The 25560-nt window shown below is 38.6% G+C and overlaps 1 protein-coding gene across 4 annotated transcripts in view; it reads left to right on the top strand.

Moving 5' to 3' along the window:
• The window catches only part of LOC104086152 (uncharacterized), a 43304-nt gene that overhangs the window by 8538 nt on the left and 9206 nt on the right, over positions 1 to 25560 (top strand). For all 4 annotated transcript variants that reach the window (XM_009590347.4, XM_009590345.4, XM_009590346.4 and 1 more), the window contains 8 exons: positions 5419 to 5498; positions 5606 to 5657; positions 6054 to 6207; positions 7592 to 7679; positions 16906 to 17008; positions 18913 to 19003; positions 19343 to 19440; positions 19690 to 19863. In XM_009590347.4, coding sequence (XP_009588642.1) covers positions 5419 to 5498; positions 5606 to 5657; positions 6054 to 6207; positions 7592 to 7679; positions 16906 to 17008; positions 18913 to 19003; positions 19343 to 19440; positions 19690 to 19863 — 840 coding nt within the window. The remainder of the gene's footprint in view (positions 1 to 5418; positions 5499 to 5605; positions 5658 to 6053; positions 6208 to 7591; positions 7680 to 16905; positions 17009 to 18912; positions 19004 to 19342; positions 19441 to 19689; positions 19864 to 25560) is intronic.

Below are 25560 nucleotides of genomic sequence, written 5' to 3'. Positions count from 1 at the left end.
ACCAGTATAATCCCACAAGTGGGGTCTGGGGAGGGTAGGATGTACGCAACCTTACCCCTACCCTGGAAGGGCAGAGAGACTGTTTCCGATAGACCCTCGGCTAAAAAAGGTGAAAGAAGCCCTGATAGCAAGTAATAACAAGTAATAGCAAGACAAATAATTAGAAAACTAAATCGAAGATAGCAACAAAGAATATGAAAGAGGTACTGATAACAAGTAATAATACGACAATATATTTAGAAAACTAAATCCAAGGCAGCAAACGAGAATATGAACGAAGTACTGCTAGCAAACTACGGAATTACCAATGACAAGTAATAACGGAACAAGACATGCGAATATAGCAAACCAAGGAAAAAAGGGTACCGGACTAGCACTAATATTACCAAACTAGAGAAGACAAAGGGAAACGCACGACTACCTACTAACCTTCTACCCTAATCTTCAACCTTCACACCCTTCTATCTAGGGTCATGTCCTCGGTTAGCTCAAGCTGCGCCATGTCCCGCCTGATCACCTCTTCCCAAGACTTCTTTGGCCTACCTCTACCCCTCCTCTCACCTCCCAAGACCAACCTCTCACATCTCCTGACTAGGGCATCTGTGCTCCTCCTCTTTTTTTTTTGATAAGGTAAATTGTATTAATCAAAAGGGAGAGAACTCCCGTATACATGAAGTATACCAAAGACGTAGAGAATTTACATCAGAACATGATTCTCTACAAAAAACGCCCAATCTTCTATACAAGTAGGGGCTAAATGAGTGCACCAAAAAGCAATCAAAGATAAAAGACTATTCTTAAGATGTGAAAAAGGAGACTCAATCTCCTCAAAAACTCTCCTATTTCTCTCCCCCCATACTACCCACATGAGAGCTAACGGGGCGAACTTCCACGCCTTCTGCTTTCTTCTTCTACGAAAGCCGCCCCAGCTATGTAACATTTCCTTTACAGTGCTTGGCATCACCCATTGAACACCAAAAAGATTCAGGATTGCCCTCCACAAAGTAGAGGACACAGGGCAATGCAACATAAGGTGATCAACTTCTTCCCCTGAGCTTTTGCACATGTAGCACCAACTAACAAGTGTAATTTCCCCTCTTTCGGAGATTTTCAGCAGTCAAGATCACTCCCCTTGCCGCTAGCCATGCAAAAAAGCACACCTTCGTGGGCGCCCTAGGAATCCAGATCGAGGAGTATGGAAAAGTGGTCTCCTCTCTCACCAACATACTCTGGTAAAAGGACTTTACGGTGAAGAAACCATCGCCACGCAAGCCCCATCTCCAAGAGTCACAGGATGGCTGAAGCCTGTCTTGCCCGTATTGCAGTGCCAACAAAACTTGGAGCTCCGCAATCTCCCAATCTTGCATGTTCCTCCTGAATGAGAGGTCCCATACTACTCCCCTTCATGCTCCTTGCGAATTTGTTGGACCATCAGTTCTTTCTGGTTTGAAACTCTGAAGACGTGGGGAAGGAGATTCTCAGAGTATCCTCTCCACACCACCTATGATTCCAAAAGCTGATTCTCCTTCCATCTCCCACCCTGTAAGTGATGTTGCCACTGAATGCTTCCCAATTCTTCATGATGCTCCTCCACATGCCACACCCGAAAGGTGTTGTGGTCGCCTTGGTCCTCCAACCTCCTCCCGTTGAGTCGTACTTTTCTACTATGACCTCCCTCCATAGAGCATGCTCTTCTACCCCGAATCTCCACAACCACTTTCCCATTAAAGTTCTGTTAAATACCCTAAGATCTTTCACTCCAAGTCCACCCCACTTCTTTGGGGAAAGTGACTGTCTGCCAATTCACTAGATGAAACTTTCTAGTTCCATCCGCCGCATCCCACAGAAAGTTCCTTTGAAGTCGCTCCAGTTTTTCTGTGATACTCACCGGTGCTTGCAACAATGATAAGTAATAGGTGGGCATACTCGATAAAGTGCTTTTGATAAGCGCTTCCTTACCTCCTTTTGACAAATACCGTTTCTGCCACCCTGCTAATCTTTTTTCAACCCGTTCGATCACTGGATTCCAAACCGTAGTATCCTTATATGAAGCGCCCAAAGGGAGGCCCAGGTAAGTAGTGAGAAGGGAGCCCACCTTGCATCTGAGAACACCAGACAAGGCATCAATATTAGTAACCTCACCTACCGGAAAAATCTCACACTTACCGATGTTGATTTTGAGTCCTGATACTAACTGAAACCACTGCAGGACCTGCTTCAGGTAGGTCAACTGATTCATGTCGGCATCACAGAAAACCAGTGTGTCATCCGCAAAAAGCAAATGTGAGATTCTTCGGGCACTGGGCACCCCAATCGAAGCTGAGAATCCTCTCAAGAAACCTCCGCCCGCCGCACGATCCATCATTTTGCTCAGAGCATCCATCACTAGAATGAATAACATGGGGGATAGGGGATCACCTTGCCTGAGACCCCTGGAGCTGCCAAAGAAACCACACGGGCTACCATTAACCAGGATAGAGAATCTGACTGAGGAAATGCAGAACTTTATCCATCCCCTCCATCTTTCCCCAAACCCCATCCGCATCATAATGAAGTCCAGGAACTCCCAATTGACATGGTCGAAAGCCTTCTCAAGATCCAACTTGCATAGTAAGCCGGGTTCTCTATTTTTCCTTCTGGAGTCTACAAGTTCATTTGCCACCAAGGCAGCATCCAGTATCTGCCTACCTTCCACAAACGCATTCTGGGAGGACGAAACAGTCATGTCAAGTACCTTCTTAAATCTGTTGGAAAGCACTTTAGAAATAATCTTGTAAATGCTCCCCACGAGACTAATAGGCCTGTAGTCTCTGATACAAGATGCACCTTCTTTCTTAGGCACAATAGTAATCTGTGCAAGATGCACCTTGTAATAATCTGTGATATAAGATGCACCTTGTAATAATCTGTGCTCCTCCTCTTAACATGCCCGAACCATCTCAACCTCGCCTCACACATCTTTGCCTCCACAGGGGCCACTCTCACCTTGTCCCGAATAACTTCATTCCTAATTCTATCCAACCTAGTATGCCCACACATCCATTTCAACATCCTCATTTCTGCTACTTTCATCTGCTGGACATGGGAGTTTTTGACTGACCAACACTCTGCCCCATACAACATAGTCGGTCTAACCACTACCTTGTAGAACTTGCCCTTAAGTCTCAACGACACATTCTTATCACACAAGACACCGGAAGCGAGCCTCCACTTCATCCACCCTGCTCCAATACGGTGTGTGACATCCTCATCTATCTCCCTATCCTTCTGAATTATAGACCCCAGATACTTGAAACTCTCTCTCCTGGGAATGACTTGTGTATTGAGCCTCACATCCCCGTCCGGCTCCTGAGTAACACCGCTGAACTTGCACTCCAAGTATTCTGTCTTGGTCCTGCTCAACTCGAAACCCTTAGACACCGGAATTAGTACTAACAATGGAAATATCCTTGTCCATTAAATAAGAAAATAGAAAGAAATATTCAAGAAGAATAGTTCCCCCTATTTAATTAAAAAGAAGAACTAGAGTTATTTCCTACACTTGATAACTGAAGAAGAAAGAAAGAAAGAAAAAGACTTGAAGAAAGAGAGATTTCAAATGTATTTCTAGCTTATTCTCTTGTCCGTTCTCCCTTTGAGCAGCTCCCAATGAACCTATTTATAGATTTCAAAGCCATGTGATCTTTAGATTTGGCAGATTTCATGTTGCAAGTTGCTTGGCTTTATAACGGATTTCATCTAGATTTAGCAAATTTCATGTTGCAAGTTGCTTGGCTTCATAACGGATTTCATCTAGATTTGGCAAATTTCAAGGCACTTTGCACAAAGTTGGCAAGTAGTAATGTCTTGTTGTGAAATTGAGCTCAAATTGGTTCTGACAACTTTATCTTCCTTTCCATAGCTAGTTGCCAACTTGTTTTAGAGTAGCTACAATGAACGATTGCCTTTTTTTCCCTTCCAAACCTTCACAACTTTTGATCATCTTTTCTTTTTTCTTTTCTTCTATTTTGTTTGTCTTGGTCTCTCTTATAATATTTGGAAATTGACCTTTTGCTGCCAAGTTTCTTCTTTGTCTATTACTTTCTTATTACTTCAATTATTTCCTACAAAAAAAATAGAAGAAAATATTAGTATTGAAATTCAAAGATAACAACTTAATTTATACATAGTATTTTCTCTTATCAATTATTCAAGGCAACGGGGGGATTGACGAGGATGTTACTCATTGTATTGGAGCGGGGCGGATGAGATGGAGGATCGGCTAAGGGGTTTTGTGTGATAAGAATGTGCTACTACAGAGTGGTGGTTAGACCAACTATGTTGTATGGGGCTGAGTGCTGGCCCGTCAAGAAGTCCCATGTCCAGAAGTTGAAAGTAGCCGAAATGAGGATGCTGAGATGGATGTGTGGACATACCAGGAAAGACAGGATTAGGAATAAAGTTATTAGGGACAAGGTAGGAGTGGCATATGTGGAGGACAAGTTGCGGGAATCGAGGTTGAGATGGTTCGGACATGTGAAGAGGAGAGACATAGATGCTCCGGTCAGGAGGTGTGAGAGGTCCATGGTGGGTCTGAGGAAGGGAAGGGGTGGGCCTAAGAAGTATTGGGGACAAGTAGTTAGGCAAGACATGTCATTGCTCCAACTTACCGAGGATATGACCTGGCGACAGAAAGGTGCGAAGGTCGAGTATTAGGGTTGTAGGTTGACAGATAGTAGTGTGTTCCTCCTAGGCTTACAGTAGAACTAGGACTATTTTTGTATTATCTTATTCATGGTTCTTTACTATATTATTTGTTGTGTCATTCGGCGCCGTTACCATAATACATTGTTGTTATTATTGCTTGCTACTTGTTGCTTTATCTCCACTGTTCCTTGAGCCGAGGGTCTATCGGAAACCGCCTCTCTATCTCTATAAACTAGGGGTAAGGTCTGCGTACACACTACCCTCCCCAGACCCCATTTATGGGAATACACTGGGTTTGTTGTTGTTGTTGTCGTTTTTCTTTCATGTACTTATTTGACGGTTATCAAAAAAAATAAATTGGAATTCCCTCTTAATAAGGTTATCCAGTGTCAAGACTGCCTCTTTTGCCAAAAGGCATGTGAAACAAGCAACTTTGTTAGCAATATCTTTTGTTGTAATTAGTATGATTGTGCAATAGTTTTCATACATGTGTTTTTATTTATATAAGTCGGTGATATCTCCAAGATGAATTTGCTTATTGTTTTAAGTCTGCTAGTAGCTATTTAATTGATGTGCTTTTCACAGAGCCTTGTGTGTGGGGCATCACAAATGAGCAATTTGGCAATTGATTGTCCATGGTTGACATGGATATCTCATGGCAAAAACATGATTCTTTGTTCTTTTTGTTATGCGTAATGCTAATTTATTTGAATAATTGAATTTTCCTTGAAGGACCTTTGTCTAGCTGATCCCAAATCATTTACGGCTCAGTGGACAATGCTTTTACCATCCAGTGATGTCCTACTGCCAAGGTTAAGATTTTTGCTTTTTCATCTGCTCACGTCTCTGATTTTCCTTTCCAACTTTGTTTGGTGTACCTGCTCTTGCCTTTTTCCCACTTTTCTGTTGCTATTTGCAGGAGGTATGAGGCAACACTGATGAGTTGTTTGCTGTTTGATCCATTTCTAAAGGTATTTCTATTTTATTATATTTCTTGCTATCATTTATCCTCCTTACGAGCTCTGTCCTAGGGTAAGGAGAGGTTGTTGGAAAAGGAGGAGTACTGTTTGCATCTAAAAGAAAGTATATATTCTTTTGCTATCCAAAATGATATTTTTTGCTATCATTTATCCTTCTCACCACCTCCCTCCTGGGGGGGAGGGTTTGGGGGTGGGGGATTCATCTAAAAGGAGAAGTACTACTTGCAACTAAAGGAGAAGTATAATTATTCTTAAAAAAGGAAAAGAAGAATATTTATTCGACAGCTACTCGTTAAGTTAGTTTTCTAATAACCTGTCCTGTAAAGCATCACCCGAGGTTTAGCACAGTTTTTCTGCTACTAATATCTGGTATTGGGTCTGCTCTAGGCACGGGTTGCAGCTGCCTCTGCCATCAGGGCTATGCTGGATGCTCCGTCATCTGTTTTTCTTCAAGTTGCAGAATTCAAGGAATCAACTAAATGTGGGTCATTTATGGCACTCTCCAGCTCTCTTGGGCAGATTTTAATGCAATTACACTCAGGTACATCATGAATTTTGCTTGATTTGAGGTTTTAGCTTGATATGAATTTGCGCTCTTGTCTTGTTTTCTTTTTAATTGTTTAGGTTATTTTATCAGGCTTCTCTATGCTTCTTTCTGTAACAAGATACCTTCCGTATCATCTTAAATATTATAGAAATCCCCTTTATTTTTTTCAGCAACCAAACATATTTTACATGAATTGAAAAGCTTGCCCTTTGGATTCTAATAACACTTATTTAATTAATCAAAAACATCTCTAGGAAATTGTTCTAAAAGATATACAAAGAAATAAGAGAACCCAATATCTCAATTGGCTGCCGTTATTCAACCCAAAAATACACACACACACATACGTATATGTACACACACACGTCTACATATATGCACACACACATATACGTATTTGTGCGCGTGTACATATACGTATATGTGTGTGCGTGTATCCTAATTCCTAAAAAATCCTTGAAGATTACGATACAATTTTTTTTGATAACGGTCATTGTCGGGACAGCTTGTGCACAACTGGACTACTCTATCGGGTATCTACTACCTCCCACAAGCACATGTACCGGATAATCGGATAACTCTGTCCGCCAAAACTTAAAACTTAGGTAGACGGGAGGAAAGTAACCCAGTATTTTGTCTCTGCCCGCATTTTAACCCTGGTTTCCAAAGTTTGCACCTACTTTATTGACCATTAGACTATTTGTTACTATATAATATACACATAATTTTTTTTTTCTAATAACATGCATTGAAGTTGAACAAATCTTTTTGTCCTCTAAATTTCTCAAAATATTGTTACCAAAGGGGAACGGTATGTTTATGCAAGATTGATGAGTTTTTTTTTGATGAAGTTAAAAATGTGTTCGGTTACATGAAGTCAAAATAAGGGAGTTTTATAATTGTTGAAGATATATTCAACTAAATAAAAGTGTGTCTTTTCTAACAGCTTTGGCTTTTAGACGAGGCATTCACATATTTCAATATGGTATCTAAGCTTGAGTTCAAGTTTCACCAACACCCTTCATTAGGAAATTTTTTCACTTACTTGACCCATCAAAAGAATTCGACTGCTCATGAGGGGGGTTGTTGAAGATATGATTAACTAAATAAAAGTGTATCCTCTCTAAGCGTTTGGCTTTTAAATGAGGCGGTCACCACACTTCAACAAGAGCATTGAAACCAGGGGTGGCAGTGGTGGTGATGCTTTATCCTTTCAGGGTGGGCTAAAAGTTAAACTAAGTGGATTATCATCCAAATTTCATGTTACTAAGGAGATCTCATGGGAGGTCTCTATTTTTGTCTCTAATTTTCAAGATGCCTTCTTGGCATGTTTTTTTTAACTGAATTTAACTGTTGTTTTTTGAATGTCTGATGGTAGGGACTTTATACTTGATCAAAAGTGAAACGCACAGTGGATTGCTAGCGTCCTTGTTCAAAATTTTGATGCTTTTGTTATCATCCACACCGTAAGAGTCTCTAATCTAAATACGGCCTTTAATTTTCTTCTATCTTGGCATTCAGTTATATTAGCTCTTATCTTCACTACTCCTTTCTGGAAGATATTAATATCGGTAGAAACAGAAGCACTATGTCCAGTTGACTTGATAGAGTTTGGTGAACACAAGTGTATTAAAAAGATGAAAGCACAAAGGTTCATACTATCAGTGCCAAGTTGATTTGAGAGGCAGGGGTTCAATTTCTAGTGCTTTGATTTAGCTAAATGTTTCTCTAGTACTTTTATTTTTGAGCAATAAGGACTGTAAAGATATAGGAAAAAGAAATATTTATAAGACAGATCAACAAGTACACATCATCCATGAACTAACTCAGGCATCGAGCAATAAACTAATTATTGGGACCCTCATGCAGTGGCGAATGCAGGATCTTTCATAATCGGTGGCGACATTTATACGAGGAAAAAAGATAAACAAACCACTTTAATGAACATCAAATTATTATATCACTTTAGTAAACATGAGGAGCCTTGGCTTTGTTGTAGGTAGGGTTTGATTCTGCTCCACCTATTGTTTTTAGCACAAAAAAGGCTAGCTCAATATTTGCAAAAAGAATTTCCAGGTTGAGGTTCGAGTTCCAACCTCAAGAAGCCAAATGATGCGCTTAACTAGTGGATCAGGAAGCTTTGTTCGGTCAAGTGGTATCACTTTCATTTATCTCTAAATTTCAAATATATAACATACGTACGTACATATATGTATGTATGTTCGTATGTATGTATGTATGTATGTATGTATGTATGTATGTATGTATGTATGTATGTATGTTGGCTCTAACTTCAGTTTGACTTTGATAGAATGAAAGTTTGAGGAGAAAAAATTCTTATATTCAATGAATTAAATCTGTACAAGAGTCATGAATTTATACAAAAAAGAGTTCTACAAAAGATGGTAACAATCCCTTGACTCAAAGAGATTGCTGATTTCAAGGGATTTTCTGTTTAACCATTTTCCTAAAAATATCCACACCTATATCTCTTAAAGATCATACATATCTGATAAAATCAGAATCTTTTATCTTTTTTCCTTTAATTCTACACTCCCACTCAAGTTGGTACATAGATATCAATCATGCCCAACTTGCTAACTAGAGATTCAAACTGTGGCTTGAATAGTCCCTTAGTGAGAATATCGGCTATCTGTTGAGAAGTCTGAACAAAGGGCATGCAGATTACTCCATCTTCAACCTTTTCTTTTATGAAATGTCTATCTATCTCAACATGTTTTGTTCTATCATGTTGAATTGGATTGTGACAATTCTGATTGCAGCTTTGTTGTCACAATATAGTCTCATAGGCATTGTAACAAGCCTTCTCAGCTCCTCTAAAATTCTCCTGAGCCAAATTATCTCACATACTCCATTGGCCATAGCACGGAATTCTGCTTCTTCACTACTCCGGGCTACCACATTCTGCTTTTTGCTCCTCCAGGTTACAAGATTACCCAATACATAGGTACAATACCCAGAGGTAGACCTTCTGTCTGAGATCGGGCCTGCCCAATTAGCGTCTGTATAAGCTTCAATCCTTTGATGTACACCTTTTCCAAAGAATAATCCTTTCACACTGGTGAACCTTTAAGGTATCTTAATATCCTATAAACTGCCTCCAATTGTTCTTCACGAGGAGAATGCATAAATTGACTTATCAAACTTACTGTGAAAGCTATATCTGGTCTTGTATGTGATAAATAGATAAGCTTTCCAACTAGTCTTTGATATTGTCCTACGTCCACCGGTTTTCCCTCCATCCCAAAAAGTTGGGATCTATTGGAGTTTCTGCTGGGCGACATCCGCTCATCCCAGTTTCGTCAAGTCAAGTACATACTTACGTTGAGAAACTGCAAGTCCTCTTTTTGATCTAGCTACCTCCATACCTAAGAAGTATTTCAATAGTCCGAGATCTTTGATTTAAAATTCTGAGGCTAGTTTCTTCTTCAAGGCTTCTATTTCTATTGAGTCATCCCCTGTTAGAATTATGTCGTCCACGTACACTATTAAAACTGCTATCTTCCCTTCTTTTGGGTGCTTTGTGAACATTGTATGGTCTGCTTGTCCCTGAGCATATCCCTGCTTCCTCACAAACTCGGTGAATCTTTCAAACCATGCTCTCAGAGACTGCTTTAGCCCATATAAAGATTTCCTCAATTTACAAACTCTCGAGCCATACCTGTTTTCAAATCCTGGAGGAGGGTCCATGTAGACTTCTTCCAATAAGTCGCCATTAAGGAATGCATTCTTTACATCAAGTTGTTGAAGAGGCCAGTCCAAGTTCACTGCAATTGTCAGAAACTCGAATAGTATTTAGTTTTGCCACCGGCGCAAATGTCTCCAGATAGTCAATCCCGTAGGTTTGTATAAAACCTTTGGCTACCAGACGTGCCTTATATCTCTCTAAGGACCCATCTGATCTGAACTTTACTGTGAACACCCATTTTGCAACCAACAGTCTTCTTTTCCTATGGCAAATCTACTACCTCCCACGTTTTATTTTTTTCAAGAGCCATCATTTCTTCAAGAATTGCTTCCTTCCACTTGGGAACTTTTAGAGCATCCTGAACATTTCTTGGAATTTCCACGCTAGATAATTGTGAGCAGAAAACAGAGAACTTTTGGGAAAGATTTTTAAAAGACACAAAATTGGATATGGGATACTTTGCACCATGTCTGACACCTTTCCTCAAGGCAATGGGAAGGTCAAGATCACTAGAATCGGACTGGACAGGACTAGACTCGGATAAGTTTATAGGGGAGTTATCTTGAGGATTTGTAGAATCTTGGGGTTTAGATCCTTGACAGTGCCAAGTAGTTCCAGTTTCATGTCTTTGATTATTGCTCCTTCTCGAGTAGACAATAAGCTCTTTTGTACCTGTTTGATCATTTGCTTTATTTGTATCAACGTCATGATTTTTTCTTAAAGATTTAGATTCCAGATTTTCACTATTTAAAACATCTAATTCCGGTGATAAAACACTAAAGTCCTTATCTGAATAAATTCTATAATCTGATTCTTTCCTAGGTTCAGAAAGAGCGAATCTTCTCTTAATTTCTCCCCCTGAGGATGAGACTTAAAATATGGTTCAGACCAGTGTTTTAAAAGGCGTGGGCGTAAGGCGAGGCGTTTTACATATGCCTCAGCGGGGCGTAAGCCCCATAGGTATTTAGTTTTTAATATTTTATAAAATAATATAATGACAGTAAATATTTATAAACAGTTAAAATTGCATAAATATTGAAGAAAACTATATATATGTGTGTTCCATCCCCACAAAAAACTAATCAAAATAATCTATTATACGTTACTTACAAGCACAAGTAATTTGAGTCAAAAAATAAAGTTTTCTATATGGAGGAATAAAAAGTATGATTAACTTGCAATTTAAACTTTGAATTTGCTGCTATGAAGAAGAATGTAGTTCTCTTTGTATTTGTAAAAAAAAATTAAATATTCGTTGCTTTTGGGAGATATTAGCAGACTAGCGGAAAAGATAAAAAATTGAGAAAACCATGAATTAGGGCTTAAATCAATAAAAAAGGTCTTTACTTTTAAATTTAATACTTTTGAGTTCCTTTTTAAACCTTTTGAGTAATTACCAAACTGACTTTTGAGAATTTGGGTATTATATGAAAGACTAATTCAACAAATTTTGTTTTAATTTGAAAAAGTCTCTGGGGCTTACTCCTTACTAAAAAAATGCGCCCCGAACGCCCGGGCGTACGCCTCTTGAGACTTTCGCCCCACACCATCGCCCCGGGGCGTTTTTGGTACGCCTCGCCCCGGGGCTCGCCCCAGAACGCCTTTTAAAACAAAGGTTCAGACTCAAAGAAGGTTACATAAATCGTAGTGAATATTTTTCTCTTATGTGGATCGTAACACTTTACCCCTTCTGATTTGGTGCATATCCCACAAACACACATTTTTTTGGCTCTAGGATCTAATTTCCCTTCGAGTTCGGTTATGAATAAAAGAAGTACATCCAAAAACTTTCAAAGGTAAATCATTCATCAACCTAGAAGAAGGAAAAGTCTCCTGAAAAACACTTAGGGGTGTCTTGAACTGTAAAACTTTTGAAGGCAAGTAACCTCCAAGAGATGTTTGTTTTTTCTCTCTGCAACCCCATTTTGTTGGGGAGAATCTGGACACGATCTTTGTTGTACTATGCCTTTTTCTATGAAAAAATCCCCTAATGCTTCATTAAGGTATTCTCTTCCATTGTCACTCCTAAATATTTGTATCTTCACTTGAAATTGTGTTTCAATCATAGTATAAAACATTCTAAAGATCTTTTTGACTTCAGATTTGTCTTTCAATAAGTATATCCAACTAAGTCTCGTATGATCATCAATAAAGCTTACAAACCATTTTTTCCCTGTCATGGTAGGAATCCTAGATGGTCCCCAAACATCACTGTGAATTAGGAGAAAAGGTTTAGTAGCTTTATATGACTTAAATGGGAAAGAGGTTCGGTGATGCTTCGCAATTTCACAAACTTCACAATTGAAAAGAGATGGACTTTAATTATTAAATAAACTCGGAAACAAATATTTTAAATAGAAAAAACTAGGATGTCCCAACCTATAATGCCAAAGCATAACATTATTACAAATACAATTAGAGTTCAAACAGGTACTTGGAGATTGAAAACTAAAATTAGATCTATCCTCGAAGACCTAATGAACTTCACTTTCTCTAGCACTGCCAATCGTCTTCCCCGAGATTGGTTCCTGAAATTCACAACGGGAAGAATAAAATATGGCACGACAACGAAGGGCACGGACAAGTTTACTTACTGATAATAAATTACATGATAACTTAGGAACATGAAGAACATCATGTAGGACAAGACGGGGTGAAATTTTAACTGTCCCCATCCCAGCTACTGTCGAGAGTGAACCATCTGCCACCCGAATCTTTTTATTTCCTGCAGATGGGACATATGTGGAAAAAGATTGGGAACAACTGGTCATATAATCAGTTGCTCCGGAATCAACAATTTAAGGGAATTTTCGCAGGGTACTACTACCAAGGAAGACTGAGGGTAGGATACCTCTTTGGACAAATGAGCAAGATGGTTGGCTTGGAGTGCTTTCACCTTGAATTTGTGGAGATTACAACTCTAACTGTTCCTTTTTGAACTGAGGTAAATCTGAAGTAGTCTGTTGGCCCTTGTCATCCCCGAAAACCTGCAATGCTCGATTGTCAAGTGGCTGGCCAAATCGACCATCATTCCCTTTTTCTTCCAATTTGGAGGTTTCCAGCATGTCTCTTTTGTGTGCCATGGTTTCCTGCAATGCTCACACCAAGTTTTTTTCTTTTTATCCCCTTCAGTTTCGTTTCTTACTATAGCTAGCGCAGAGTTTTCTAGCATTTTGAAATCTTAATCTGAATTTGGTTTTAGCATCACCTTCCTCCTACTTTTTTCTCTCCTTATCTCCGAAAAAGCTTCCCTAAGAGTTGGCAATGGTTTCTTTCCTAAAATCCGGGATCTAACCTCATCATACTCCTTATTTAACCTAGCCAAAAATAAATATACACGATCATTTTCTTCTTTTTTCATGAACCTAACACTATCGGTTGGACAACCCCACTCATCATTATAGCATTGATCTAACTCTTGTCAAAGAGACATCATCTCATTATAAAAATCAGTAACCTCATGCTCCCCTTCTCTAGACTTCCACAATTTTGTTTTTACCTCAAAGATTTCTGAAATTTTTTCTAAATCTGAGTAAGTTTCTCTCAGCCTCCCAAATATCTTTTGTTGTGGGAAGGAAAAGGTAAGGTTTACCTACAGATGGCTCCATAGAATTAATTAGCGCATTGATGAGTGAATTGTCAGACTTCCACGTGCTTACTTTTGAATCTTCGGCTTTTGGCCGTTTAGTTTCTCCCGTCAAATACCCCATTTTTCCTCTTCCATCTATAGCCAGTTTAACGGACTGAGCCCATTCCAGATAATTCTGTCCATTCAGCTTGTGGACAGGTAACTGGAATGAGTAATTTGATGTATCTCTGCTTAGGCTCATGATGGCCTGAGTTGAATCTGCAGCAGCAGTCTCTTTCATGGCTCTGACACCATGAAAGTTTGAGGAGAAAAAATTCTTATATTCAATGATTTAAATCTGTACAAGAGTCATGAATTTATACAAAAAAGAGTTCTACAAAAGATGGTAACAATCCCTTGACTCAAGGAGATTCCTGATTTCAAGGGATTTTCTGTTTAACCATTTTCCTAAAAATATCTACACCTATATGTCCTAAAGATCATACAAATCTGATAAAATCATAATCTTTTATCTTTTTTCCTTTAATTCTACATAAAAGTTGAAAGATAATGATGAAGAGATGATAATAATGAAGATAATGAATAGAGATGAAGTTAATAATAACGAAGAGATGAACAGATGATGAGGGGAAGATGAAGAAGAGAGCAGGCTTGCGCTAGCTGCTATGAACACTGCAATTACTAACAAATGCGATTGGTCGAGAATTTTAGGAGAGAAAGGAAAGTGGTGGGTAGAGGTGACCATTTAAGCATTCAATCAAAGGACCTGTGACATAAATTAGGAATAACTTTCCATTTCTTCACTTCAGTGTGGAGAGGTGAAGGAGTCTAAAGTTAAAATCGACCTACTCCACGCCTTACAATATGATATTTACCAATCTGGATGAAGTGATTAGTTTTTTTTTTCAGTATCGGGATGAAGTGATTAGTGAAAAGGACCAATAACAGTCAAGAAAGATTTTTGTCTTTTTGGAGAAAAATCAAAGCTTGAATATTGCATAGTGTAGAGAAACAAGGTGAGGGACTGGGATGGAATGTTTAGAGAAGAAACATGGAAGAGGAGGTCACTATAAAAAGAGAAAGCAGACGGATCCAGAGATAGTTTATAATAAGGTGCTCTAGAGCCCTTCTAATTATTGTTTCTTCGAAATATGGTAATTGACCCCAATTTTTTTTACTTTGCTCTAACCCTTCTGCCTCAAATAGCAACTAACCCCTTCCTTCTACAAGTTTTCCATCAGAACGACATCACGTCTAGTGCATAATAGCATTCTTAGAACAGCATCATGTTTGGTGTATAATAGCATATTCACCATCACTATGATTACTTCTTTTCCTATAATAAACCAACTTCATTGAGCAACAACGTTTTATAATCCTTGTGTTTTTTCTCTTCTATCTAATTTTACCCGTTGCACTCTATCCTTCTTAGCTTCCTGTCCAGACATTCAATCTATTTCGTCTACCATTTTGTCTTCTGTTATCCTTCTTTGGTATCTCATTTTGTTTTTCTCCATTCCTTTTTCTTCATGTTCAGCAGTGGGAAGGAGGGAGAGGTGCTTGGGATGACATCTAATGCTGACTGGATGGAGGTTGGAAAGAGGAGTGTGTAAGAAGATTGTGTGCTGAGGCAAAGCAAGAAGGTGTGGGCGTAGAGTATAAGACATAAAAGAAGATAGTAGGAGGGTGGAGCTGGGTGGCTGCAGAGGTGGGGAGAAAGGGGGTGCTTCTGTTTGGGGGGGTGGGGGGGAGTGAGTTGGAGGGGAGAGCGCACTAGGCTTACCAGCTGGGTGATGGAAGAAATAGAAAAGAGAGGAACTAAGAAAAGCTGGGGAAGGGAAAGACTAGTGAAAATATCTTGTTTGTCCTCTTATCGAAACCAAATTGGAGTATCAAACTGCCACTCCCCGACCGAGAGGGAGAAGTCTGCTAAGCTAAGACTTATATGCATGAGGTCCTTCTATGAAAATTTATGGACTTAATTTAAGGGTGGTTTTGAAATATTTGTATTGTTTATATGTACCATAGACATTGATATTTATCAAAATGTATTTAGTGTCTAACCTGGCAATTTTGAGGGCCTTATAATCTATAATTATTTGGTTCAGGAGTTCAGTGTTGATGTTATTCTTTATTTAATGTGCAGGTGTGAACATTTGAAGTGTAGGAAATTAAAGTGGGTTTTTATTTTATTTTATAAAAAAATAATCTCTATGAAGATGTTTTGATTGACGAGACGCAAGGCAGAGTTAACGCGAGACTGGAGGTTTGGAGACAGACCCTGGAGTCCAAAGGTTTCAAATTGAGTAGGACCAAGACTGAGTACTTAGAGTGCAAGTTCAGTGACGAAACTGAGGGTGCGGACGTGGAAGTGAGGCTTGATACACAAGTAATCCATAAGAGAGCTAGTTTCAAGTACCTTGGGTCTATTATCCAAGGAAATGAGGAGATTGATGAGGATGTTACTCATCGTATTGGAGAGGGGTGGATGAAATGGAGACTCGCATCCGGTGTTTTATGTGATAAGAATGCGCCACCTAAACTTAAGGGTAAGTTTTATAGAGTGGTTGTCAGACCTACCATGTTGTATAGAGCAGAGTGTTGGCAAGTCAAGAACTCTCATGTCCAAAAGACGAAGGCAGCGGAAATGAGGATGTTGAGATGGATTTGCGGACATACCAGGATTGATAAGATTAGAAATGAAGATATTCGGGAGAAGGTAGGCGTAGCCTCGGTAGAGGACAAGATGGGAGAAGCGAGGTTTAGGTGGTTTGGGCATGTGAAGAGGAGAAGCACAAATGCTCTAGTAAGGAGGTGTGAGAGGTTGGCCTTGGGTGGTCTGAAGCGGGGTAGAGGTAGGCCAAAGAAGTACTGGGGAGAGGTACTTGGTGTTGCTTCAGGTCACTGAGGACATGACCCTTGATAGGAAGAGGTGGAGGTCGAGGATTAGGGTAGAAGGTTAGTAGGTAGTCGAGTGTGTGTCTTCCCCATACCGGTAGTAGTAGTTAGTCAGCCTTGCTTTTCGGTTATTGACAGCCTTGGTTACTACATGTTTTCTTATTGTATTGCTGTTGATAATGCCTGCTCTCTTATTACCCTGTTATGGTTACTGCCTGTTTCTTATTATCTTGCTGGTGGTATTGCTGTTGTTACTGCTTTCTTTTTCTTTCCTTGAGCCGAGGGTCTATCGGAAACATCCTCTCTATCCTCAAAGGTAGGGGTAAGGTCTGTGTACACAATACCCTCCCCAACCCCACTCGTGGGATTATACTGGGTTTGTTGTTGTTGCTATAATCTCTATGAAGATATCTTCCAGAATTTGTATACGCGTCTTAACAATCAATGAATTTCTAATATGTGGAAACTTGCATGTTTCTGTGTGATCCTTTTGCAGGTATTCTAGAATGCCTCGGGAATTGTTGCCAACGGTTCTCTCTTCTATTCAAGCTAGGATTGAAGTAGGCTTTTTGTTCAGAAGTGACCAAAATATCCTATTGGTTAGTCCCAGTGGAGTTATGAGCTGTACATTTTTTATGAACTGCTTATCCAAGGAATGCTGAAAATCATTTATGAGATGTCAATTTACAGGCACCAATGAGTAATCATTTAGATTCAGCTAAACTTTGCCAAAAATGATATCCGAGGAACAACTAGGAATTGTTTGGTTGAATATTGGAGCTTGAGCGATTTATTTCAGTCATGTCTAACCTATTCCATCGTATAGTTCTGTTTGCAAAGTTGTATTTATGTTTTTCTTTTCTTTTTGGGTTTGGTTTTTCTTCAACTTTTTTTGGTGTCTTCTTTATTATTCCCCTCGGTTTTAGAAAGAATGACAGTATTTTCTTATTAGTCCGTTCCAAAAAAGCGTTTTTCTAAATTTGGAAGCAATTTAACTTGAACTTTCCATTTTAACCTAATGACAAGCTTTTATAGTTCTGTTTGCAACGTTGTATTTTTGGCATGTTTAAGCCCACAAACTTCGAAAGTCTTATAGCCACACTAATGTTATGACATATTTAAGACCTTTTCAAAAGTCTCCATTTCTTTCTTAAACTCCGTGCCCAGTCAAACTATGCCATATAAATTGAAACAGCGGGAGTACTTTCTTTTTGAGAAAGGTAACAAGCGAAACAGAGGGAGTAGTTATTTACTTTTTTAAAAAAAGAGGTACTATTGTTTTTCTGATTGCATGTCTAGTTTTATAATCTCTTAAAATCCAAGGCTGTTTAACTTTGTTTGATGCCCATCAACGCACATGAATGACTCCAAAACTTACCTTTCTAATTTTTTTATTTGCATTCGTCTTCAGTTAGATTTACTTAACTGGATTCTTCTGTTTTATAATATCCTCAATCCTAAGGCCGTGTACGGGTTATTGTGTCCATAATATTGGAACTTTGGCACCTTAGTTGTCCATTTCACTTATTGTCTTACCGCTCTTTTGGATTGTGTAAAACTATTATTTTGCATTCACGCATGCACATTTTACCTATGACTATTTAGTGAATTTTCTCAAGTTCTACTGTTACCGTCTCAGACTTACTTCAAAGACTATAACAGAATTTGAGAACCCTAGGTGTTTTAGCCCCCCTATTTGAACAATTAAGTTCTTGAGTTTTCTTTTCACCTGTTAACCCAGTTGAAGAAAATAGTGAAGCACTTTGAAGTCAAATTTCTTTTTAGCCATAGTAAACATTTTCTAACCTTTCTGTTATACTTTTTTTGATAAGATAAAAGTTTATTAATAAAGGTACCAAGAAGGTACTCAAAATTACAACCAAACAAGACAGACCCTACAACAATCTCTAGTTACATATTTCCAAGTGAGTCTAAAAATTCCATATACTGATCAATACTCTCTAGTATATTCCTTTTACACCAAAAAAACAGATTTTGCAAACTAAGGTTCCTGACTCTAGAGATGTGGTTCCTCTTATTCTCGAAACAAGCACTATTCCTCTCTGTCCAAATAGTCCAGAAGACGCATAAAGGGATAGTTCTCCAGATCTGCTTTTGTATCCTTCCAATCCTCTGCCCGTTCCAGCTCTCCAACAAGCTCTTAACATCTGACGGTATAACCCAAGCTACACCTTTCTGTGTTATACTTTTCATTTGGAAACATTCCCAGATTCTTCTTTCTCAAATTTGTTACAGTATGCAATATTAAAAGCTCCATTGGACATATTCTGTTGATATATACCCTCTATTACTCTTTAAATGCATCATCTGAAATCCAACGAAAGTTGAGACAGACAGCTTCATGAAGCAATTAGTTGAGCTTCTCGTTGTTTTAAAATCTACTGAAACTGATGTTAGAGTAACTCTGTAACAATATATTACCGAACAAAAAACAAAAGTGTCTATGTAGCTGTGTTATTCAAATGCATGGTTTTGTCTGCAGGCGACAGCAATCAACTGCTTGAGTGCAGCCTTGTCAGTCTCACCATTTTCAGTTGAAGTCAGAGACATGCTTATGGCAGAAGTATCAGCAGGTAGTCTCATTGTTCCCTTGGCTGAATAATCAGTACAACAATCTGCATGGGTTCAGGTTGTAACTACTGTAGTAAGCTTTATTACTGTATATTATATTGATCAAGAGCTTTACATTGGAGGCTATCTAATTTGTCAAAATGTTGGAAATTCTGTTTTAAGTAAGACAGTGCAAGTGGTTCCTAAACTAATTTGTTAGTTAAACCTCTACCCTGGCTAAAATGTGTATGCTAACATAGGATATTGCTTGGGAAATCCTAATTGTTTTTTAAATAATTTCAGTGAACTGGCTGATTACGGATCCAACTATTGATAGTATGCCTCTATATTTGGCCTTTCAGGTTTCATCAGTTCTCAATCGAAGTCGGGCATTTTGTCTACGTTGTTTCGATATTGTGAACCAGGAGTAAGCCCGTCTGTGGGTTTTGAGGCACTTCAGGTAATTGATCAGTCAATCCAGAAAGTGGTTCACCGCTGATTTAGGTTTTCTTGGCTGTATGAAGTTCTACCAATTCTGCGCCCTTTTTTTCCCATCTTTTGTTTAATTTATGGTCTGCTATAATTTTACTTAATAAATACAGAGTAAAACAGAGATGGTTGATAAAAGTAAGTAGTTGTAACAGTAGGATATCCTAAAGAAAACTTTAGTTGAGTGCATTGAAATGTTTCTGTTTCATACTTTTTCTAGGCCGTCAGATCTGTGGCACACAACTATCCTAGCGTGATTGTCTTGTGTTGGGAAAAGGTTTCCCTTTTAGTTCATGGATTCTTGACTTTCTCTCCTGAGACGAGGTCGTGGAGGGACAATGTTGGAAACTTAAATGAGCCAATTGGAGAAAAAGTCATAACCGCTTCAATCAAGGTGAGATGCCTGCTTATGTTTTGGTTTTTCTTTCCCCTTTTTGTGCTTCTTTTATCCTGCTTTGTGCTACACTAGGGGTCTGAAAGCACCGTGGCTTTATATTCTTTGAACACAAAGTTCTTATTTTTCTTTTTTCTATTTTTGTTTGGGGGTGTCGGTGGGGGCTGGTAAGTGGCATCTTGTTGTCAATTGGCAATTAATTCCTTTTGAAGCAATTGTTTCCTGCAATCGGATGAAAACAAAATGAAAAGTCAACAGGAATTAGGTGACTTATCCCAATCCTATCTGTCCCTGAAATTTACCGTGATTCAAATAGCTTATGGAGCTAGAGTAAAAGATTATATATCTTCTTTATGGGTTATCACTTCATTGTGCGATGCAACGTTTAGGTAATATTCACTTTTGATATTTTTTTTTGAGAAGGTAACATATTTGTATATTAATAATAACTATACAAAGGGTGTGTAGTCCCCCATATTTACAAGGAAGAAGAGAGGCAAAACAATTCCTAATCCTTTGTCTTCTCACAAGGATTCTAGTACATCAAAAGTAGATTCAGGATCTTCTAACTATTTTTGCTTACAACAAAAACAACTCCTATTCACTTTTGATTTTTCTTAAAATCATTATTCACATTTGTTGTACATTTCAGGAAAAAAATAGGGCGTCTATTTGTTTTCTTAAGCTATTAGTGGCTTTTTAACATACTTGATTGCTCGAGTCGAGAGAATAATTGTCTATTATTTCTCTTTGACGATAAGGTATTTTATTGTGACAAAAACATAGGAAGAATCGCAGATTCAAGGTGTATATGCATAAGCAAGATGGCAAAGAGGGTCCCATCTGAGAAATTAGTTTTAACAAGTAGTTCCCAGCTGAGAAGTTCAACCAAATATCTATGCAAATAGGGATATCATGGGCGTTCCAAAAATATATGTAGGGGAAGAAAGACAACCTCTGAAACTGGAGGAAAATAGTTTCATATCTATCAAGCACTCTTATTTTCCGTTATCTTCTCTCCAACATTGTCAATTTACTTCCGGTGAATGCTTGTTTTCTGTTTCTCGTGACTCTTCAAACTTTCCAACGATTAACTCCCAACAATTTGAAGACCAAAAACTGTTCTATGGCTATTCTGCAATGTATTAGAATGTGGTTACAGTTTTACCTTCTTTGCACATGAAGCACCAAAACACCGGAAAGTTCTCGTTCTTAGATTTTCAGCTGTTAATATGGCACACCATGCACTCAATACAAGAAATTTCGTTTGTAGGGGTTTCCTGCACTTTAAACTTGACCTAGGAAACAGTCCTGATAATTCTTTTTAGTGAAGCTCTATAGGACTCTACTGTGAGGATTCTCTTGCTTGGCCCCTTCCCAATTCAGGTGCTCTTTTACCTTTCCTTGACAGTTAGGATGAGCAATGGAAAAAGCTGTTTAATGTGCTCCAGCAATAGAATTCCTATTTGCTAGGGTCCGATTGCCTTTTCTTGTTAATATGGCGTTTGGTAGTTGCATATTTTAGATTCCAGGTTGCACATGCTCTTGGCTTTCTTTCAAAAAATTTCATGGTCTACTCCCTTATAATTTTTTCCTCCTGCAATTCCGGTTGTGTTACAAGAATACGATAATCATTCTCTTCCCATTCTGCTAGTCAGCAAATAATGTAAGACTGTATGCTTATCGGAGCAAAGGGCAAAGCAAAATGCACAGATGTAGATTTTGAGAAGAAGAAAAGACTTCTTATATTTTTTGTGTGTTTACATCCATGAGCCAGGGAATATATACAAAGCTCCTAATGCTAATTAAAGAAATAAAATAAATCTATACAATCAATCCAACTATCAAATCAAATCAAATAAAATCAGATCTCCTAAATATAATCAAATCTCCTGAAATCATGCTAATCAATACTCCTAGATCAAATATTTTTGAATCATGCTAATCAACACTCCTTGAACCATGCTAATCAACATTCCCCCTCAAGTTGGTGTAAAGATGTCGCACATGCCCAACTTGCAACTCAAAGTATGGAAAGTTCGCTTGTTGAGACTTTTGGTAAGCACATCAGCTAGCTGTTTTTCCGATGGCACATGAAACAAACTTAAGACACCAGTTGTAATTTTTTCTTTGATGAAGTGTCGATCAATTTCCACATGCTTTGTTCGATCATGCTGGACTGGATTATGAGCTATACTGATGGCATCCTTATTGTCACAGTACAAGGAAAGTTTTTCTTTTTCAGACAATCTCAATTACTGTAGTAGCTCTTGTAGCCAAAGCAGTTCGCAACCCTAGGCCACAACTGTATATTCTGCCTCCGCACTTGATCTAGCAACTACACTTTGCTTCTTGCTTCTCCAACTAACCAAGTTTTCTCCTATGAGCGTACAATAACCAGATGTTGATCTTCTGTCATCTAGAGATCCAGCCCAATCCGCATCTGTAAAGGCTTCTATTTGGAGGTGATCATGTTTGGAGAAAAGTAGACCTTTCCCTGGAACAGACTTCAGATACCGCAAAATGTGAAAGATAGCTTGCATATGAGAATCTCGGGGATCATGTATGAACTAATTCACCAGGCTAACTGAATAGGCTATGTCTGGTCTAGTGTGGGAGATATAAATGAGTCTAACAACCAATCTTTGATATCTTTCCTTATCAACCGGCTCTCCAACTCCGCTTTGTAACTTGTGATTGTTTTCAATGGGCGATTTTGCGGATCTAGCAACCTCAATTCCGAAGAAGTACTGCAATTCTCCTAGATTCTTGATCTCAAATTCATGTGCCAACAACTTCTTCAATCGGGCCATCTCCTCTTTGTCATCTCCTGTCATTACTATGTCATCAACATAAACTATGAGAAGAGTGAGTTTACCCGTTTGATGTCTTATGAAGAGGGTGTGATCAACATTGCTTTGTTGGTAATCGAAGGAGATCATTGCTTTGCTGAATTTATCAAACCAAACTCTGGGGGATCGCTTCAGTCCGTACAAGGCTTTCTTTAATCTGCATACCTTTCCTTGACTCTCTGCAGTATCAAATCCAAGAGGAATCTTCATATACACCTCTTCTTCTAAGTCTCCATGAAGAAATGCATTCTTCACATCAAACTGTTGCAAGTCCCAATCAAGATTAGCTGCACAAGACAAAAGAATTCTAATAGTGTTTATCTTAGCAAGAGGGGAAAATGTCTCTTGATAATCCACTCCATAGGTCTGAGTGAATCCCTTAGCCACCATTCTTGCTTTGAATCTTTCTATTGAGCCATCAGCTTTGAGCTTCACTACCAATCTCGTGGTGGTGACAAGTTCCCAAGTCTCATTTTTTGACAAGGTCTTCATTTCTTCAATCATAGTTTGCTTCCATTTAGGGTCTGCAAAAGCTTCCCTCCAATTCTGGGGAATAGACACAGAAGTAATAGACAAGGCAAAGGCTATATTGGAGGGAGACAAAGAATTATAGGAGACAAAATTAGATAAATGGTATTTGGTGGTGCAAGATTTGACTTTTTTTCTGTGAGCAATAGACACATCTAACTCATTAGGAAATGTAGATAACTTACTAGTAGAAGAAGGTTCAGCTTTGGTAGATTGCATGATGGCTTCTTCTACTCTATTTCTCCTTGAGTAAGTTTTCAAATAAGGCCTATCCAAACGCCCAATTGTCTCCCCCTGAATTCTTTCTCCAATTTCACTTTCCCCTTGTGATAATGTCATCAAGAGGTCCAACAATGGAATTAGGTAGAATCACCTCTTCCTCCTTACTGCTCTCCTCTTGAAGAGATGATGAGGTAATATTGAAATAGGGCTCAGATTCTCGAAAGGTAACATCCATGCTAACAAAAGATCTCCTTGACGGAAGATGATAACATTTGTAACCTTCCTGTGTCGGAGAATACCCAATGAAAATATATTTTATAGCTTTAGGATCAAGTTTCCTAGAATTTCTAGTGTGGACAAAGCAAACACACACAAACACCTTTGGAGGAACTGTATATTCATTCTTACCCTTCTAGAGGACTTTGAAAATTGAGGGGTTTAAGTGGCATTATGTTGATAAGATAGGCAGCTACTAGAATACCATCCCCAGTAAGGTTTTGGTAGATGCATGGTGAACATAAGAGATCTTGCTACTTCTGACAGATGCTTATTTTTTCTTTCAGCGACCCCATTTTGTGCACTAGTGTAAGGACAACTAATGTGATGGACTATCCCATTGGACTACAAATAAGCACCAAATCTTTTATCCATGTATTCGCTGCCATTGTCAGTTCTCAAGATTTTTATTGGCATCAAACTGAGTACAAATCATCATATGAAATGACTGAAAACAAGAGAAAACTTCACTTTTGGCTTTTAACAAATATACCCAAGTCATCCTAGTGCAGCAATCAATGAAAGTAAGAAACCATCGACTACCAGACAAAGAAACAATGAATCGTTTGACTTTGAATGCTGAAACCTTGAAAGTAAGGAAGGGCCTCTTTCCATCCATAGAATCTCTTCCTTATGCTAGCACTTTCAGCTATCTTTCTTAACCTGCTTCTATCAAAGCCCACAGTAAACATATGATGAGCCCAAACAAGAAATCCAAGAACACATATATTGATCATGGCATAAACCATGCCTAGATACCCGAAAACCGATATTCCCGAAAAAGTAGAAACGATATGAGCATATCCAAAAAAAACACAAGTGGTCGCCTTGGGGACAATTTTGCTCTTAACTGCGCAGGAATATGAACAAAACATGTGCATCCAAACACTCGTAAATGCCTATTATAGTAAGTCCTTCTATTATCTCCTTCACGCTACCCAATCCGAACTAATGAGTGCCTGTAGCAGCTCGCTACTGCCATACATAAGAATGAATAGTCATAAACGGAGTTGTGCTTCTATTATCACTCACGGGATAAGAGTTTCTAGTATGCTTGGCATATTCACACGCATCACCGAACAAATATTTAAATCGAGTCCTTGAAAACAAATCGGAATAACTTCTTCAAAACAAAGAATGATAGGTGTCCTAATCGTCTATGCTTCTGTATTATTTCTTGGTTGACATCCTTACTTTTCCCAAAAAAGGCTTGACCAGAGTTTTGAATTACATCTAATATATACAAGTCATCACGCACTCTACCACTGCCAATCCTTTTCCCTGTTTGAAGATCCTGCAAAATACAATGATCGGGAAAGAACTCGATTTTACAGTTTAGAGCTTTGGTGACGGCACTAACAGATAAAAGATTGACAGGGAACTCAGGGACATGGAGCACGGTTGATAGTTTAATATTAGGAGTACAAACGACAGAACCTGTTCCAGAGATAAGTGTTAAAGAACCATTGGCTATTTTAACATTATCTCATTTGGGACACGGAGAATAGTTTTGAATTCCTTTAGAAGAGTCTGTCATGTGTCTATTTGCATCAGAAGCAACAATCCAAGAATTAAGGTGAGCAGCAAAGGCAGTACCTGATTGCACATGATTGGATGTGGCAACATTAGCGGAGTCAAGTTTGGCTAGGAGGCGACAGAGAAGTTGAATTTCATCCGAAGACAAGATTTCTCAAGAAACTGTCTCCTTGAATGTCTCTATATTTCTGCCTAATTAGAAGAAAATCTAAAGAAAATTGCTCAAACGCCTCGCTGGAAACCAAATTTGTCTCGAGCGAGCCTTAGCTCCGGTGAAAGTAAA

This window comes from Nicotiana tomentosiformis, chromosome 11, assembly GCF_000390325.3.
Source record: "Nicotiana tomentosiformis chromosome 11, ASM39032v3, whole genome shotgun sequence".
Classification (NCBI taxonomy): domain Eukaryota; kingdom Viridiplantae; phylum Streptophyta; class Magnoliopsida; order Solanales; family Solanaceae; genus Nicotiana; species Nicotiana tomentosiformis.
Note: the sequence above shows the minus strand (reverse complement) of the source record. Positions and strands in the feature narration are given on the sequence as shown.